This window comes from Apostichopus japonicus, chromosome 14 (assembly GCF_037975245.1).
Source record: "Apostichopus japonicus isolate 1M-3 chromosome 14, ASM3797524v1, whole genome shotgun sequence".
NCBI lineage: Eukaryota > Metazoa > Echinodermata > Holothuroidea > Aspidochirotida > Stichopodidae > Apostichopus > Apostichopus japonicus.
In genome coordinates, this window is record NC_092574.1 from 8,821,966 (window position 1) to 8,841,213 (window position 19,248).

Genomic DNA, 19,248 nt, shown 5'->3' on the forward strand with positions numbered 1-19,248 from the left:
ACCCCACACCCCTTGCAACCACATACGATGTAAACATAGTTAACTTGTCTTCAAAATCCTGGATCCTCCCTTGCTTTTGATGTAAAATGTAATGGTTGTCCCCGTTTGTGACATCAGTCTAACGTCTGAACCGTACCCGCCTAGTTACAAGTGGCTGAATGGGTCAGTTATATCTTTAGATTAAAACAGCATCGGATATATACATAAGTCCAAATTAACTATTAAACAGAAGAAATGGTTTCCAATGTTTATTCTTCAATAATTTGAGTCGGTTTCTAATAAATTCCAATCGAAGATCACTTCAACGAGTCAATTTATTAAAAAATCTTTCTGTATAGATAAAGTCCGTACATATAGGTATAATAATTTATTGTGAGTATACGTTGTTTAAACTGCTTAAACTAATAAATGTATGGTGACGGGGGTACGGGCTGGGAGTGACATATAGGGTGTGATTAAATCCTCTTTCTCTTATCACTTTGTAGGTTAGATTAAGGACGATATTGTATTTTGGTGATATATCATAATGAAATTAATTTGATGAGGGTTGGTACTGTCTGCCCACAGATGATTGGTTCACACCACTTTTGCATTATTTACCGTGAGTCCGTGAACATCTGGTAATCAAATAAACCTAATACGTTCAATATAAGAAAAATATCTAGAAATCTAGATCGACGTGAAAAGCTGTTTAAATCGAGTGTGTCTCTGCAGGTGCGTATAATGCATGGCAAAGATGAAAATGTTATTTTTATTAGGTTTCAGTGTCAAACAAAAATGTAAGTGTGTAGTATTTAATATATAGGCGAAATAAGATCAAAATTTCTGTACAACAGTCGTAAAACTGACAAGGTTTTCAGATACTAGGGCTAATTTAGTCTACCAAAATATCAAAATGGATGTTGGTGTATATAGGCCTATTATGGATCCAATTGGATACTGGTGTACGCTAGATTCATGACAGATACTGGTCTGTACTAGGGACATAATGAACACTGGTCTATATGTCAAGGACATAATGAACACTGGTTTATATTTGAGATATAATGGACACTGGTCTATAATAGAGACATAATGAACACTATTCTATACTAGAGACATAATGAACACTGGTTTATACTAGAGACATAATGAACACTGGTCGATACTAGATAAATAATGAACACTGATCTATACTAGAGACGTAATGAACACTGGTCTATACTATACAGACATAATGAACACTGGTTTATACTAGAGACATAATGAACACTGGTCGATACTAGAGAAATAATGAACACTGATCTATACTAGAGACATAATTAACACTGGTTTAAACTAGAGACATAATTAACACTGGTCGATACTAGAGACATAATGAACACTGGTCTATACTATATATAGACATAATGAACACTGGTTTATACTAGAGTCATAATGAACACTGGTCGATACTAGAGACATAATGAACACTGGTCTATACTAGAGACATAATTAACACTGGTTTATATTACAGACATACTGAACAAGGTCTATACTAGAGTCACAATGAACAATGTTCTATACTAGAGATATAATGAACACTGGTCGATACTAGAGACGTAATGAACACTGATTTATACTAGAGACATAATGAACACTGGTCTATACTACTAGACACAATGAACACTGGTCTATACTATAGAGACATATTGAACACTGATTTATACTATAGAGACATAATGAACACTGGTCTATACTACTAGACATAATGAACACTGGTCTATACTAGAGACATATTGAACACTGGTTTATACCTAGAGACATAATGGACACTGGTCTGTGCTACATTGTTATTGTTCAATATTGCTTGGTAGACATGACCATGTTAAAAATTCATACAATGATTTGAATTTATTTTTGATAAACATGTTACTTTTGAATTAATATTTCAGTGCATAAATCAAATGCAATACCTGGTTCAGCCAAGATTAATATATGTGTTTTAAAAACTAAATCAAGAATATTGAAAATCCAAAACCGGGAGATCACGATCTTCAACTTGATGATCATATCAAACTTGTCACAATTTCGTGCAATCCACACCGATGTAACAACGTCAACGGCAAATTATTTCGTCGGTTATCCGGGGTTTTCCGTGACCTTAGGTCAAATCGCAGCGAAATGGCGTGCAACTGTGCATGCAATAGTTGAAGTGCACGTGAACTTATTATTCCTAAATAATGCGAATTAGTTTTCTAAATAGGAAGATAACAACCTACGCTTATTTAGAAGCATACAGATATGGGAAAATGCTCAACGGAGAGACCGCTAGGCATAAGAATTCCAGAAAAAGCCGGGAGTGACTTGATGACGAGTGTGCTAGATATTGCGGCGTTCGCGTTAGACTTAAGGGCCTAGTATATATCACTGTATATCGTTTAAAGTTGCTCATAATCAAAATAAAACCAACGATAGCGTGAGGCATGATGTAAGTTTTGGACTTATACTAGAGAATGAACTCAAGCGATACTAGACAATTGCATAATGAACACTGGTGTATACTATACAGACATAACAAACACTGGTCTATACTAGAGACATAATGAACACTGGTCTATACTTTACAGACATAATAATAAACTGATAAACTACGTTCATTTTCGTTGCCTAGGTATACATATTTTGAATTGCGCCCTCAATTTAGTTACGCAGTTTCCGTTACGTTGAAAATTAATCATAAAAGTATTGCCCAAACATGTAGTGATATGCATGGTCTGATCGCTTATGTTAGGTACAATACACCATGCATATACATGAAATGATCTAACTGATAAAAAACAAAACAAAAAATATCCATATTTAACCTTTCCGTTAAATGTATAAGTATTGCCTTTTGTTCATTAGCTAAGTAAATTTAAATGTTTTAATATTTGCTAAGTTTACTATACTTGAGGAGCCAGGTTTTATTCTTCGATTTTGTCTGCCACGACTTTTAATGAAATAGTACAGTTTCTTTAAAATATAGTTGTATGCATGGTTGTACGGAGAATATCATTGAAAAGGCATTGTTTGGGGGTCACAATTAATGTCCCCATGATCCCAGGGTCGCAGCCCAATTGGAAGAAAGGGTAACATAAAAAGTGAAAACTGTTGCCCTGTTAATCCTGCTTAGAAAATTATTATATCCAAAGATAGTTCCAAACACATCTAAAAACAGCTCGATTTTTCCCGGCGTTTGCTCCATCAGACTAGAGAAGCAAATTAAAATGAAAATCTATCTTATTGATTTGGCTCTTTCGTGTAGCATCATATATGAGAGTGCATTCGCTTAACATGATTAATTGAATTCAATTAGCAAAGACATTTATAAAGAGAACGTGATTAAATTATAATCTACTGTTCAGTTCAGTCACAGTAAGATATTAAATCCGGACTTGACAAGCTCATCACTCACCTCCATTTTTATTCAGTTTCGGGCCAGACTGCCAAAAAAGAAACTTCCACAAATTATCATCATGCCGTCTTGACCAGTGGCGTGCGCAAAACTTTCATGCTGCCAACCTTCATAAGAGTTTTGACACATACAGTTATGGTGCTAAGACTGGGTGATGGGTGCTTACATAGGCGTACGGGACAATTTCAGTTTGGGGGGCAGAAATTTTTGTGCCCGAAAGTTCCCGTGACACTTTCTACCATCGGTTGGCGCGTAGCGTGTACAAGAAAATATTTGGCAAAAAATGCCTCTCAGATTGCCGGAAACGGCACTTCTGAGGCCTTGCAAGTTGCATCTAAACATTCTTTATTTTATAATCTCACGTTTTAGAAACTCACTTCCCCAAAAATTTGGTAAATTAGAAGAAGAAAAAATTGTAACATCACTTTGAAGGGGAAAAATAGGACAGTATATTTATTAAGCTCCTATTTAGTTAAGCGTATTTACTATTTTAACACAGTTATACAACACAATAAAACAGTGCATATGTAATTGTATACATGTAGCCGATGTACATATGTACGAGGTATTTGTGTACACTCGGAGTTGCGATACTTTTAGTTTTATAATCATAAATTCAAAATGTATTCAGTCCATGAATCATGATAGGCCTAGTCGAATATGCAGTGGCCATGAAGATGGCGAGCGAGTGCGTGCCAGTCAGTGAGTGTACACAAAAAAAGGCATTTGACGATATGTCTGTGTCTTTTGACTTGTTAACTAGTTGTATATAGCCTAATAACCTATACGTACGGAAACACAGATGTTTACCGGCACCATTACTTTAGAAGTTCTTGTACATGGTGACCTAGTAGGCCTGCATTAACCGTATATACGTATTCGTATTAGCTCGAGATCTCAAATTCACTAATATAGGCCCTATACCGCCCTTACAGTAGCTCTTGATAACTGGATGGCCTCACATTTTATCTACATGTAGGCACACTTAGGCCTACAGACTTTAACTTAGCCTGTATAAGGCCCAGATCAGTGATAAGGCCTAAACACGTATTTTTGACATAATGCGGCCCATGATCAACACTAACAACAGTTTCACATACATTCATTGATAAACGCAGACTACCATTCCGGTTTTGATCAGCCAATCAGAATCGCGGAAATAATTTCAGTGTCAGTTCAGTTTGGGGAAAAAATATTCGCGCCCCGGCCACTTTTCGGTAAGGGTTCGTAAGATCATGGAATCTGTTTTACCTCCATGGTAAGATATACTACTCACCTTTCTGAACGATAATATTATTGCAAGCAACGTTATCCCTGTCTTTTCTTTCCAAGAACCGGTCTGCCGAAAAAAAGCTGAAAACAAAAGCACATGTCTACAAGGCTTATTCACATTCCCAACCCGACATAACGAAAGTTAAATTCTTCTGCGTAAATGGTGTTGTCTCTTATATGAAATCAACTACATAAACGAAACAAGTGATAGTTAAGCAGTCAGTTTTTTTTTTATCGAGTTCCGTACGTGAATTATACCCTTTGCTCTTTACATGTACACTAAACTAACGTAGAGATACATGTACAAAGTGGCACAGTGCAAGGTGTGAACTCCAGTTAGCCTATAGTGTTAGTGTACCTGTTAACCTCCCCGAACCGGTCGTTCCCCTGATATCCTCCACATGCATGGTTGATCGATCTTCTATTGTTCCTGTGAACTTGAACTCCAGGTGGAAGAATATGAATGCAAGTTTTTTTTAGGGTACGCTTGTTTGAAAAACTAGAAATCTTAATCCGTCTGTTATGTATGCTTGTGTGACATTGGGCATTAACTTAGGCCTTCAAGTTTGATACTACTAGGCTAGACGTAAATAGGACCAAGGCCAAAACCGGCAGGCTAGCACTAGTACTGTAGTAGTACTGGGTGTAGCCTAGTACGTTAGTGTACGTTAAGATTTTAAGACGGCAAAGTTCGTCTTTTTAAGCTAGGGTTATGATTAGTTAATAACACAATTATCACTAGGCTATAATAGAGTAATATTACAATAAAAATTAGCAGCTTAGCTGATTCAATCACAGGTGTTCAGGTGTCAATGTGCTGAGAGTAGTTTCATGCCTTGTCGTGGCGTTGAAATATTGGTGAATTTTGTTTTGCCCATAATGTTGGACCATTTGATTTCTAGCCTAACTGAGAATGATGAAGTACATAATGCGCAACGGTTTACATAGAATATTTGGGGGACTCTATTCCTTAGATTGGACACAAAGAACATATTATTAGTATCACAATTTACAGTTGAGTGGATTAGGTACAGTAATCCTTCGCTGTTGCCGACTGAGATGATTTGGACCTAGGCTAGGCCTGGTTGACAAAATATATCTTTTGAATTAATTTAAATTATACAAAAAATAAAGAAATAAAGGACATAATTCTGGAAAAAATTCTGGTACAATTATAGAATACAGGGCCATTCATTAACTCTTCCCAGCATCCGGATGCGCGGATGCGCGGTGTGTCTGTACATGTCCGTACACGTATGACGCCCTCTAGAATTCCATCACGTATTTCATTTTGACTCCGCATCCGCGCATCCGCGCATCCACCCCGGGAGTACTAGGAATGGACTTAAATAATTTTCGAAAGTTTCCCCATATACCATCACGTATTTCATTTTGACTCGCTCTAATTTCCATCACGTATTTCATTTTGACTCCGCATCCGCGCATCCACCCCGGGAGTACTAGGAATGGACTTAAATAATTTTCGAAAGTTTCCCCATATACCATCACGTATTTCATTTTGACTCCCTCTAATTTCCATCACGTATTTCATTTTGACTCCGCATCCGCGCATCCACCCCGGGAGTACTAGTTTCGACATATACCATCACGTATTTCCAATACTGAAAGTCCCGTATGTACGAAGATATTCCACATCAATAGTGTGTCGTTCTTTAAAGGCATCCGTACATGTGTGACGCCCTCTAAAATTCCACCACAGAAGTACTAGCAAAGGACTTAGGAAATTTTTGACTCCGCATCCACGCATCCGCGCATCCACTCAAAAAGAAAGAACTGGGACTTTGACATTTTTTACTCACATACGTACTGGGGTGAGACTGAGCATCCGCGCATCCGGATGCTCAGATAGTATCATCGAGTGGCCCTGTATTCTATAATTACTCCAAAATTCTATCAGAAAAATACTGTATGGTGTTACTTAAAGGTAGTCGGTATAGGCCCCAAATTATAGTGCACGCTATAATTGCTAGTTTTCAAAAAGTACTTTCCTGGAGGTCTTTACCCTCCAAATGTTCTCAGACATTTTTGAGGAACACACAACATGACAATGTTCCAGTGAAGAAAATTTCCTCAAAGCTTGTAATAAAAACAGTTTAGGAATTATGACCAAAGTTGACCATAATTGAATCTAGCATATATTTGGGGCCAATACATCCTTAATTCCTAATTTCCTACAACCTTAATTCAAGCCCCATATCTACACCACAAAGGAGACCAAGCCACTAATAACTTGCTAAAAACTCTGACTTAAGCAGTTCCTGTTCTTATTTATTCTGAAAACCAGTTCCTCTATGCCATTTTTTTTCTTCAGTTTTTGCCTAGATGTATTTCCCCTTTTCTATATCTGCTGGGCAAGGAACCCGAATTGGGGTCTGTTATGATCCCTTTCCCATTATAGCATGTAAATATCACTGAACAATGTTGATTCAAAGTGGCAAGACTCCTGCTGTATCTTATATTAAGACATTTGCTGCAAATGTTGTACAGAAATTGACAAAGTCTAAATGACTGCAAAATTTAGGTAGAAATAATGCACTTATTTCATTTACCGATTTTAACTTCCAAAGAGACAAGAATGAACAACTAATTGTGAAATTACACTCATCTTCATATACAGTACAGTATATAGTCTGTATTATACAATGGCAGTTCCTCCCACGACCATTTCTTGTAGACTGAAAACAAGGACTAACATTCTATTTCAGTGCATACATATGCCCTGCAGCACTAAAAATATGCTTATGAAAAAATATGGACATGGAAATAAAAAGGGAAAGTATTTAATTTCCTTTTGATTCTATTGCATGACCTTTCGACAAAATGGCAGCGCCCTAGCATGTCTTTTGAACCATTATACTACGTATTGCTCAATTAGGGCCTGCAGGGGTTTCTTAGAGCTCTATTTGGGCAAATGTAAGCATTTCCATAAGATTTAGTTCAAGATGATAGTTGGGCTTTCTTCTCCTTTAAATACTCCGGGATAACCTGGGAAACAGGAAACATTTGAACAAAAACAGAAAATAAAAGGAGCTTGGTGGAATTGTTCCTTACATGGAACAACATTTCAAATCTCTCTATATAGCTAGATCTGTGTAGCATGTAATTATATGTTGCTTGATTTAGTTATATATATTTTCTGTCGTTGACTTGTCTATTGTTATGATGCATGCTTTTATTTGAACAGTAACACAAGATCAAAGCTATTGTGTGATCTTACTCCTTGCCCATTGTATTAAAAACTTTTGCTAGAATATTGAACATAGAAATGACTAAATATCTAGTCATATTTATAATACAGTAAATGATCGCTGAAGTGTGTTATTCAGTTCCTGTTTGAAATTTGAATTTAAAGGAATTGACACACTTTGAGAATTCCCCATTATAAGAGTAGTTGAGTCCAGGATATAGGATATGTAATGTATTCTTTAGTATGCATTATATTTAAATCTCTGGTCCCATTGCTTGGCTATGTACTGTAAAGGTGTTCTACAGTAGTTCCTATTACATATTTGGTCAATGCCCAGCAGGAAAAGCACAGAAGTCACTGTGGAACATCAGGCAATATAAACAAGGCAAGAGTCACTTAGAAAATATAAACATACATGGATTACTGCATGTAATGTTTGTTTCTCAGGATATTGTTCAGTAGAGAGAAAACCACTCATTTTACTGTCACACTTGATCACATTTGTTATTCATTTCGCTTCTGATATTTGTCTACAGGTTGATGTTGATCAATGTGTGTTTATTAATATTATGTCTAGCTGATCTCAGTGCTACAGTATTGTATTTCTACATTATATGAAAGATGGATTTGGTATAAAAGTACAGCTTTTAACCAGTTAATGCAGTTGATTTTGATGTGCAATTGGCTAACAATTGTCTTGAAGAGAGCTAGATATTGACAGAAACACAGTTTAACTGTACATCTATTTACAAGTCTTCCATAACAGCATCGGTCCTCTTTCCAAGAGTAAGTTGTAATGTTAGCTATAAAGTAGAAACCAATCCAGATAATTCAACTTATATTTTCTAAAGCAGGCCTCAAAATTCTGACTATTTTACTGGCTAAGGAATATGTCACTGGAAATTGATTTAAGCCAGTAGATATTTTAAGCACTGGCATTTTGGTGACTGCTGAAAGTTGTTAAGTTGTGAAAATCTGTTCACCAGTTCAGACCTATTTTTGACTTTTTTTATACATTAATTTTCAAAGTAAGTGTATAAAGTTTGAAGTACTGCTATGGTCTTCTATTGCTGCTTAATTTTGCTTTACTTTTACTGTTTCCATTTTGACAGAAGTTACTGTGGTGAAAACATCTTCAACACTTGACCAGTTTAGATGTGAAGCAAGATGCCAGATTTTTTGAGATTGCAAGGTGAGACTATTGTACAGGTTTTTTTTGGGCATCGTTCTAGGCTCGATGTGGTTCAGAGCATCGATGGCGATTGTGTGGGAGGTGCTAAGGGGTAGATGTCTTGGACAGGTATGGTAACTGTTTGAAGGAGGTGCTATGGGGTTGAAGGATGAGAACTCTGATGGTGATTGTGTGAAAGGTGGCTATGGGAACATTTTTATGAGTAAGGATGTGATTTTGTGAGAGGCGTTATAGGGTAAGGGTTCAGAGCCCCAATTGTGATTGTGTCAGAGGTGCTACTGTATTGGGTATGTTCTGGACGGGAATGACCACATGAGACGTGGTATTGGGTTGATGTCCTTACAGGGAACATTGATTGTGTGTGTGAGGTTCAGACCAGTGATATTGATTGTTTGTTCTAAAGGATTGTACAAACGCATGGGGCAGAGGTGTAATGGTATGGGGTTAAATGGAACTTATGGAAGGTGAACACAAGGATTGGTTATTGAGTGAAAGATGCTTGACTATATATATATATATATATATATTAAATGCATGCTATGAAGGTCATCTGGAGGTTTGGACACCATCGGAATGGCAAGTTGGAGAAATTGCATTATGGAGTCCCCTTTCTGACCAATTTTGGTCCTTTTTTAAGTTTAGTGAGCCACTAAGGCCTATAGATATATTTGCCTTCCATTAATCTTAGACATTGAAGATAAAGATAACCAAGCTAAAGAAGATGTAGCAGGTGAGAAAAGAGGTAAACAAATAGCCATATAATTTATGACCATCGGTTTAATCATTTCTTCATACTCCTGCATCACTGGCTTCCCCCACCCCCACCCCCTCCCAGCCCTAAACACCCTCCCCCAACTCAACCTCCTTCCCCCCACTGTTTCTTTCTGGTATTATCTGCTCAGCCTTGCTCTCCTCAATGCTAGGTTCTGCGCATGAACAGTACGCTAACTTTATCGAGAATTTACAAAATTTAAATTCAGATACAATTGTTTTGCTGGTTATAGGAACATATATATTCAATAAAGTACTGCATTGCAAATTCAGGTAACATTGTACGATGTGACAACTCAAAAATGAATCCAGCAGACATATTTTTATGTGTGTTTTTACTTTTTACACTAACTTGTGATTTGATGCTCTGTAGGAATACTCTATTGCAAGGTACATAATATGGCAAGTCAGAAAGAATACAGACAGTGTGTTATTTTGTGTAGCACAGTTATCAAAATCTAAGATACTTTTCTTGCTTTCTGATGTTCGAGAATCTTGCTCTGTCTGGTAAAAAAATTGCCATTTTAGAAGGGTTAGCAAGATTTAAGAGAATTTTGAGGTCATTTTTGAATGAATCAGACCCCTAACAGTAAAGGTAAGCAACAAGTCTGTCGTTGTGTGCAATCATTATGAAAGATCCAGGAAAATACTATTATGTGGTTAGAAAATGGAAATTGGATGTCAAAATTCTTGAATCCTATTCGAACCTCGGGAATAAGATATTGCAATGCATTTTGCTGGGCTTCTTTTGAAACCCTGTATGTATCTTAGCAGCAGACATATTATACAGTAAATGTCAGTTCATGAAGGCTGGACAGTTCTGGGATTTCTAATCCCAAGAGTTCTTTCTTGCTTACATATGGAATTATATAACTAATAGATTTTACATACTGTACAGTACAGGGTCTATATATTATAGAGGTGTTGCAGTGACGTCATATTTTGGGACATAGCGTGAATCATACTCAGTGACTGGAGGGAAAGAGAGCCCCTCTCTATCGTTATGCTCAATGGGCTAATTCTCTTTATTTTGCTCGTTTTTCTTCATTTGCGAAAAGATTCAAATTATATTTTTGGGGTTTGTTTGATTTTTGTAGAATAACATATGGCAAAGTTTACTCAAAATATTCACCAGTCATTTAGAAATCATTGTTTGAATTTAGGGCTACATAGTAAGTCAGTGTGAGAAGAAGCGATTTTTCACGTGGTGTGAAAACCAGTGAATGACGTCATGTGCAAGACCTCTATAAGGAAGTTGAAACTGCTAGATGCTTACTGTATTGTAGTCCCCTAAAAAGGCCACAATATATAAACCTTTGTACAGTACTTAACTTTGTCAGGGATTCTTTAACATCTTTAGAATATACATTTATGCGGAATTAATACTTATGTGACAATTTTGTGCCTGCAAGTTTTCTTGGTTTAATTCGGTATAAACTAATATCAATGCAGCTAGCTGTATATGCATGTTTACTCTCTAACATCAAGTGATGCTTTCTCTTATCTTTACCATAAGTACTGTGATACAGTCACTGCATAGGACTGTACATATCTGCATAAAACTACATTAATAAGAAAGTCTCAGGCTTAACAAAATAATATTGCCAAAGGGGGGATGCCCTGCCCTGAACCCCCCCCCCCCCCGCTCCCCGTCCTATCCTGGCAGCAATCTTGACACCCATGCTGAGCAGAATTGTTCATTCCCTGTTTCTTCTTTCTGCCTAAAGCTCTGTCTGCAATGAATTACCTTTCATTCTTTACATATCAATAATACATATAAGAAACAGTACAAGTACATACTGCACATGTATGTACAGTGTACTGCATAAAGCTGCCATGTAAAACCCTTTTTCAGGAGCTCTTTAATTAACACAGTGGTTAACTACTGCTCGCATAGTTACAGTCGTACCCTGCCTGTAGTTTTTAATGAATGATGCATATAGCTAATTGGATGGTACAGTATATTAACCAGACTGATTTTTTTGCTGACTGTGGTCAATCCTCTTGCAATGCATTGATTGACTATTTCCTTACTTAGTACTTACAGTATTACTGTTTACTTTTGTGACGACTAACAGCTATATTGCTTTCTTTCAAGGTCTCGGAAGCCAAAAAGAGGAAGTCCTTCGCCTTTCTATATCCTGTAATTAGAAATCTGGCATGATATTAGGGAACAAACAATGTGAATGTTTATTTAGGGAAAGTCCTTCATATGGTCTCTGTACAATAGGTTTATGTACTGTGTCTTGTAGTGTGTTGTAGCTGAAAAAGGAAATTGAAAAGGAAAAGAAAGAACTGTGATAAGAATGGGTTTGGAAAGTTGAGCAGTTGTAGGACTATAAAGGAGGACTGGATAGGGTATTAATACAGTATATCCATATCTCTTCATTAAGTAATATAAACAAAAAGCTTATTTTTGTCTAGGAAGAGACATGCATGTATACATGTTAATTCTGAGATTCAAACTATGTTTAAACTGAATATACATGAACTGTATTAAAATATTTGTGGTTTGTAAGCATTTTGTCATTGGTGCGATCCCAGCATAACTGACCACTTCCCTTCTCTGCTCTGCACTGTTGCATGATACAGTATGTCGTGGTTATGAAAGAGTGTGACAGTTTGTAAATTAAGGGAACCGGATTTTATACTAATTGGAACCTTGCTGAACCGGAACATTTCTTAAAGTAGACCGACTGGTAATAATAATAATAATAATTTATTCTTATGTAGCACTTTACATCAAAAGAGATCAGGTGGGACATTCATGTCGAGAGCACTTGGTCTGACAATATAAAATCCTCTAAATTTATGCATATTCATGAGGAAAAGGTTGCAGCAGTCAGTCTATAGTCATATAGTATGCTATGCTAGGATATTCTATAATTCAAGACAGGTAATGTATCTAAGGATGTCAGGGGCGCAACTATGTATAACTTTGGGGAGGTCAGCCCCTCCTCCTCCCCACTGGCAGAAAGAATATTACTAAATCTCCTAGTGTACAGTACATAAATACTGAACATGTATGTGCCGTACAACTGACAGGTAAATAGCCGAGAAATGTTCAAAATAATGCAAAATATAGCGCTATGTTGCATCTTACAGTAGTACTCTCCAATTTACCAAACATTTCTCAAAATAATTGCAATATATATATAGCGCTATGTTGCATCTTAGTACTCTCCAATTAACAAAACATTTCTCGCTTCACCTTAGACCCCTCTCCGGGACGACATAACATCTTATTTCTCCTTCCCCCACTTCTCCCAGTACAAAAATTGGTGGCTGGGCCTGTGATGTAGCATTATTTAGTCCCGCTGGGGGAGGAAGGGGAGGTTGGGGGTGGGGGGTGGGGGAGATTCAAGAGAGGATGTGCATGTGACTCGGCTAAAAGTGTACAGTAGTTTGAAAAAAAAGGTCTTTTAAATATTAAATAAATCTATCACAGTATGTGTACAGTATGTGCAACTACTAGTTTCATCCACACTGGCTTGTAACTATATCTAAACACATTGCAAAATAATCATAGTTTAGCCTACAGCATATATGAATATATCTATGCATGTATACCATAGCTACAGTATGTAGCCACAGAGAATGTCAAAGATGGTGCCTGTTGATCAAACCTGATAATTAGTATTCATTATGCAAACATTTCTACCGTTCTACTGTATATACAGAAACAGTAATTAACTGCTGAGTGTTTATTATAGTATATATATAGTGACTACTTGAATTGTTGATTCAGTGAGACATCTGCCCTTTCAGACTTATAATATGTTTATAATATTGAGGAATGTACTTTTGCTTTTGTAGACTCATGAGACGTATTGTACTGTGTACTGCAGGACTATCAGGTCTATTTGGTAGAATCTGGGATTAAAATAATAATTTGGACTTTGAGCAGCTTCCACACTATCGGTGTCGTTTGATATTTGCTTTCTAGTAGAAGTCAATTAATTATATTGTAATTTGCCAACAGAAATGGTTATCACCATGTCACCTTCTATACAGTAGTAGGCCGGGCTCCACCGTCAATCACAGAGTACCATACAGTAGAGTATCTAGTTGAAGCTGGCTTTGGCATTTGGGCAACAATTTAATCGCAACGAAAGGAATGTAATTTGTCTGATTTTGCATCCATGGAATGCTCTGCAATGTAGGCAAGATGTTTCCCAAGATTGCATAGATTTATGTATCTGGCAGTTTCTGTACCATACTGTAGTCTTTAAAGTATGTAGTGAGTTAAGGAAACTTCATAATCGTCAGAAACGTCTATACAGAGTGTGAATAACTTATGCCCCGAAAACTAGCAGCTAATTGCGTTAACTACAGTTGCAATTTAATAATCAAGCAATGATTTTGTCAACACATTTAATGTTAATAAGCCAGACATTAATGATTAAAATTGATTTGATTGTCAACATTGTCATTGCTCTGACAGTCGTCAACAGGTATTAATTTATCAAGTTTATAAACGCAAATTAGTAAATTGCTAGAAAAAATTCAAATATTAGTACTTTCATTTCATTACTTATGATTTTTAGCATTGTTTATCATTTGATCAAGTTCAACTGGAAAGGCTCATAGAGTGTCTATAACAAAGAAAGAATGTTTGCTGAAATATTTATTGTTAGTTGTTACTTCTTACACTGATGAAAATGAGCGTGGGCCAGGGAGGGATGGTGGTGGGGAGAATCCTGTTTGAGCAGGTGCAAACTGTAGCTTCTTCAGGACAGAATATGTAAAAAAACATGCAGATCAAAATGTTGAGGCTTACAATATGCAACTTGCAAGAAAACATAAAAACTAGTGAGGGCGGGGGTGGGAGGGTTTGGATAACTTTAACAGATCGGATTGACGGAAGTAGTACAAAGGCCCAAGGGGGCAGCAAACCACTGAAGGCCAAATAAGCAAGAGGAGATATAACCAGAGAAAGCTAAGTACTGTAACTTGTTCTGGAGGGGTGTGGGAGGGGTGCTGCCCAGACTTGGCCACCCTTCTGGAAAACAAACTTACCCCAGTAACCCTCCCCAATGGCCAGGCAATTCCTCAGAGGTGAATATTACCAATGAGGGTTAAAATATTATTATTTATAAGTCCTCTAGCCCCCACGGTCCCTAAGCTACGTTATTACGTATTTACAGTACCCCTCCCCAACCCGCCCCCATCTCATGAAATTGAGTTTAGCAATTAGATCATTGTAAAATGATATTTTCATTGTCAACATTTATTAGAGCTGTATAAATGTTTATTTTACTGGATAATACAGCGCACAGTTAACTAGTTGTGTTATTGGCCAGTACTGTAAGCAGTACTCTAACATGGAATAGAATGAGACATCTGTGCATGAATCTCGTCACATTAATACTACCAGCTACTTTTTGGTCTCAATCACTGCATGGATAATATATTAATGTTGTCTGATATCAGTAATAACGCTAAAGCTGGATTAATATTGACTTGAAAAGTTCTGTCATTCTGACGAGGCTGTTATTCTCACATTAGTGAATTATTCCTCAGTGTAACTAAGAGATCTTCTTGATTACGGCCATTATCATAATAATATGTGCTATTTATAAAGCGCTTTCCAATAAAATCTCAAAGTGCTGTACAGAAATAAATACCTAAAAGATATCAAACAAAACAAAAAATTGCACCAGGTAACTAAAAATAGCAATACAAAGAATAAAAAGGAATAATTAAGACATAAGAGCAAATATTTTTAGATTACATTACAAGTATAAAGTGTTCATATTAAACATTTAAAAATATGTGTTTTCAAATCCCTTTTAATTTTTTTTTAATAATTCAAATTATATTGTTCCTTGTTAACCTCTAGAGAGATTGTTGCAGGGTGGTTCGTGCTCTGTTGGATCATTAATTAGCACACATGTATGTAAAGGGTCGACTGTATTAAACAGATTTTGCTCTCAGATCTATATTTTAGTGGTCTTGGAATATTGTCCCTCACTTTCCAGAAGTTCTTCAAAAATTTGAAAAAAAGCATCATCCTACTAAAAAAAGGAAAGAAAGAGAGAAATAAAGGAAGGAAATGAAAGGCTTAACTCTACATGTTTAGCACTTTGTAAATTTTCACTATATATATTAAGTTATCTCCAAGTACGCTGTGCTGCAACCCCGCCACCTCCCACCCCCCCCCCCAGGCACCACGGCCACATCCCTCTCCGTTCAAACGTCATGTCTCTTATTGCCATGTTTGTTCTTAGATGTTGAATACATACGGACTTTCATCCATCCATACGCATGTTCTGTAAATTCTCATTATAATGCCAAGATTCCATACTGACAATGCCTAATCATACTAGTGCACTAACTTTCATACCAGATGAAATTGACAAATATCAGCTTCATGGTCACAACTCATAAAGCCATTCTGGACCGCATCCCATTGTAAGTTTGTAACGTCTAAAATTTTAATATGTACGCTGCTTTTATTGTTATTATCACTATTTTAAGATATGTCGCTTCTACCGTTGCCAGAACATGCTGATATATATATATGCGGGTTTATTAATGAAAGAATGAATGCCTGGCTGAACTCCCCACTCACGATAGTTAGGTTTATTCCGGGTGGCATTTACAAGTCGCTGACATTTACCGTTGAAAGATGGATCATAATATGCAGCGACAATCGGATCGCACCTTCATAGACAGCAGTTTGAGAAGTATTTACATAATTATGTTGCTTTTTAACTTTGTAGTGTTTGCAGTATGTTTGGATTTCAGTAAGAGCATACAAATGTTGATTTTTTGGCTGTTGTTGTTTTGTTTTTTTGCCTTGTCAGAATGTATAATAAAATTTAATAAGTTTTGTTTTAGTTGTGTGCAATGAACTTTTACAGTTACTACTTTATCATATATTTTTACAGACACCAGATCCTCATGTAGCCCTTTACAGTACATTCTAAAGACTAAAGAGTCCAAATTTATAGGTCTGTGCGACCACAACTCCTGGTTGGCAGTTGGGACATTGATTAATAGGGAAGGTTTTCTGTTTTTATAGGCTAAATCGTGATAATGAGTGATCAAATTTGAAAATGAAAGTGTCGCCTTAAAATTTTTGTCTGAAGCAAACGTTTCAGCGATATAGAGGGTACGAATTCAAAATGTAAATTATAAGGTATTGAGACATAAAAGAAACTTTTTGATCTACAGTATATTAATATTTTATTCATAAATTTTCAGTCGTATTCGATACTAGAACTGCATACTGTTAGTTTGTGACATTGCAGTATGTCAATATTAAGTCAACTGTTGATCAAGTATAGTGTACATCATTTATGAAGAAAAGTCAACATTTGGAAAGTTTCTGGCAGTTGTAGGCATTTTGTAAAGATCTGTGGTTAATATGATCATAAAAATATGATGCGCCTCAGTTATGGTTAATACGATCGTAAGAAAATAAAATGTGCCTCATTTACAAATTTATTACAAGAGATCTACAGTAAGGTAGGTATTACTTCCTTGTGAACATTCACTAAGTTTGTGAAAAAAATAAAAATCAAGATTGAGAGAAAAAGAGAGAAGAGGAGGAATGGGAGAGGAGGGCGAATTTAATATGTTATTTGCTAGACTTTTCATAATCTTAATTTTTAGTGTTACTCACAAGAGATGTAAAACTTGGCAATTCTCTTCAAGGACCTTCATTTTCAATCTTCAGATGATGCAGCTTCTCAAGATCAGGTTCCAAGCCCAGTGGAAGAGGAAAGTCGCAGGATCTTACTGAACCAACCCCAGTCGGTGAAGTACTGCAGCAACGAGGTCGAGTGAGTGCTTATTAATGATCAAATTTGTGCAATTAACACAAAGGATACAGAAAGTATGAGTAACACCGGTGTAAAAGATGATGGCTATATCTTGTTTCATACCTCTGGACGTACAATCAGCGTCCATAGCCTAGTGGTTAGGGTGTCCGCATATAAAGCGGGAGGCCCATGTTTGAAGCCCGGTGGAGGCTGGAAGTGTTTTCACTGTTCTGGATTTTCCAACTCACTACAATTTGAATTAAATATATATGTATTTGTATAGTTCTATATATATATATATATATATATAATTGTAACTATATAACTATAAAAAACCGCTTATTGGATGTACAGTACCTTATATGGGCCATGGCTTTTACATTATAAACTGGTGTCATACTAGTTATTATGTAAGAGTTTGAATAACATGTAAATATACAGTGCTCTTCATACCTACCGTACCAAGTTTTCATAACTTGCAAATGGATTAACTTTGTGAAACCACCATCTCTTTTCCAGAATTTCCACTCTTAATAAAAGACAAGCAAATCTAGCAAATTTGATATGCCCTCTTGTATACTATATAGCATTTATTTTACATATAATACTGGTCTCACCTGTTTCATCCAGACATATATGCACTCCGATGTTACCACATTAGCTCTGTGCTTTTATTTAGCAAAACAGCAAGTATCTTTCAAGATTTGTGGTTTACTTATAATCTAAAAACTGAAGTTCATTGAAGTCCCACTTAAACAGAATAACAGCCAGAAAGAAAGACATACAGTTATGTACCAGCATTCAACCAGATTATCACTAGGAATAATTTCTTAAATTAGGAATCTGTGAACAAATTTAGAATGTAATAAAGTATGTGATTTTTTTCCGCAGTTTACTTTTAGTAAATGTCTCATGTATTTATGTACAGTGAGTTTAAATCAGGGGTGGGCAACTTTTTTGAATGAAAGGGCCAGATATAAGGAGTGAAAATTGACTGGGCCGCACCTAACCAACGACCTGATGTTGATTTCAAACCTATGATTCCGAGGAATTTCAAGCAATAGGTGTGTGTACTTAATCTGTTGATAATTAATGGGGATAATAAGCCTACCTGACAGCATCATTAGTGCCGATAAATTCTAAGCAGCTAGATCGTTTTTGTGATGATGTAGTAGAGTGTTTTTTTTCCTTTTTCTTGAGACATCTCACAGGCGGCAAAAAAAAATCACTGAAGGGCGCATGTGGCCAGCTGGCCGTAGGTTACCCACCCCAGGTTTAAATCCTTTTCATTTTTTTTCTTTCCATTTTCCCTCAAATCAGCACTGGCAAGTACACATTCATCACATTCCTGCCAAAATTTTTATTCGAGCAATTCCGAAGATATGCAAATATCTTCTTCCTCTTCATCGCGCTTCTCCAGGTAAGAAGTATTCAATTTCTATTCATAAGTACTGAAATGATCCGTTTAGGTTTTCTTCCGCCAAGGTCTATCTTTCTCTTCCCAATCCACTTATAAATACATATGGGTACCGATGGTTTTACTTACTCTGTTCCTTATCTGTGGAACCAGCTATCAGACCATGTTAGAACATTAATTTTATTGGTACTTTTCAAGAAAAAA

At 36.4% G+C, this 19,248-nt stretch overlaps 1 protein-coding gene across 11 annotated transcripts in view; it reads left to right on the forward strand.

Moving 5' to 3' along the window:
• Positions 1–5,014: 5,014 nt before the first annotated feature.
• Positions 5,015–19,248, forward strand: part of LOC139980077 (probable phospholipid-transporting ATPase IA) — a 54,040-nt gene continuing 39,806 nt past the window's right edge. For 3 of the 11 annotated variants that reach the window (XM_071991445.1, XM_071991453.1, XM_071991447.1), the window contains exons 1-5: positions 5,015–5,168; positions 9,008–9,087; positions 9,776–9,829; positions 17,543–17,648; positions 18,948–19,047. In XM_071991445.1, coding sequence (XP_071847546.1) covers positions 9,063–9,087; positions 9,776–9,829; positions 17,543–17,648; positions 18,948–19,047 — 285 coding nt within the window. In that variant the 5' untranslated portion in view covers positions 5,015–5,168; positions 9,008–9,062. Of the gene's footprint in view, positions 5,169–8,143; positions 8,281–9,007; positions 9,088–9,775; positions 9,830–17,542; positions 17,649–18,947; positions 19,048–19,248 lie in introns of those variants that run through there. The other 8 variants (XM_071991450.1, XM_071991448.1, XM_071991451.1 and 5 more) reach the window with 8 other exon arrangements.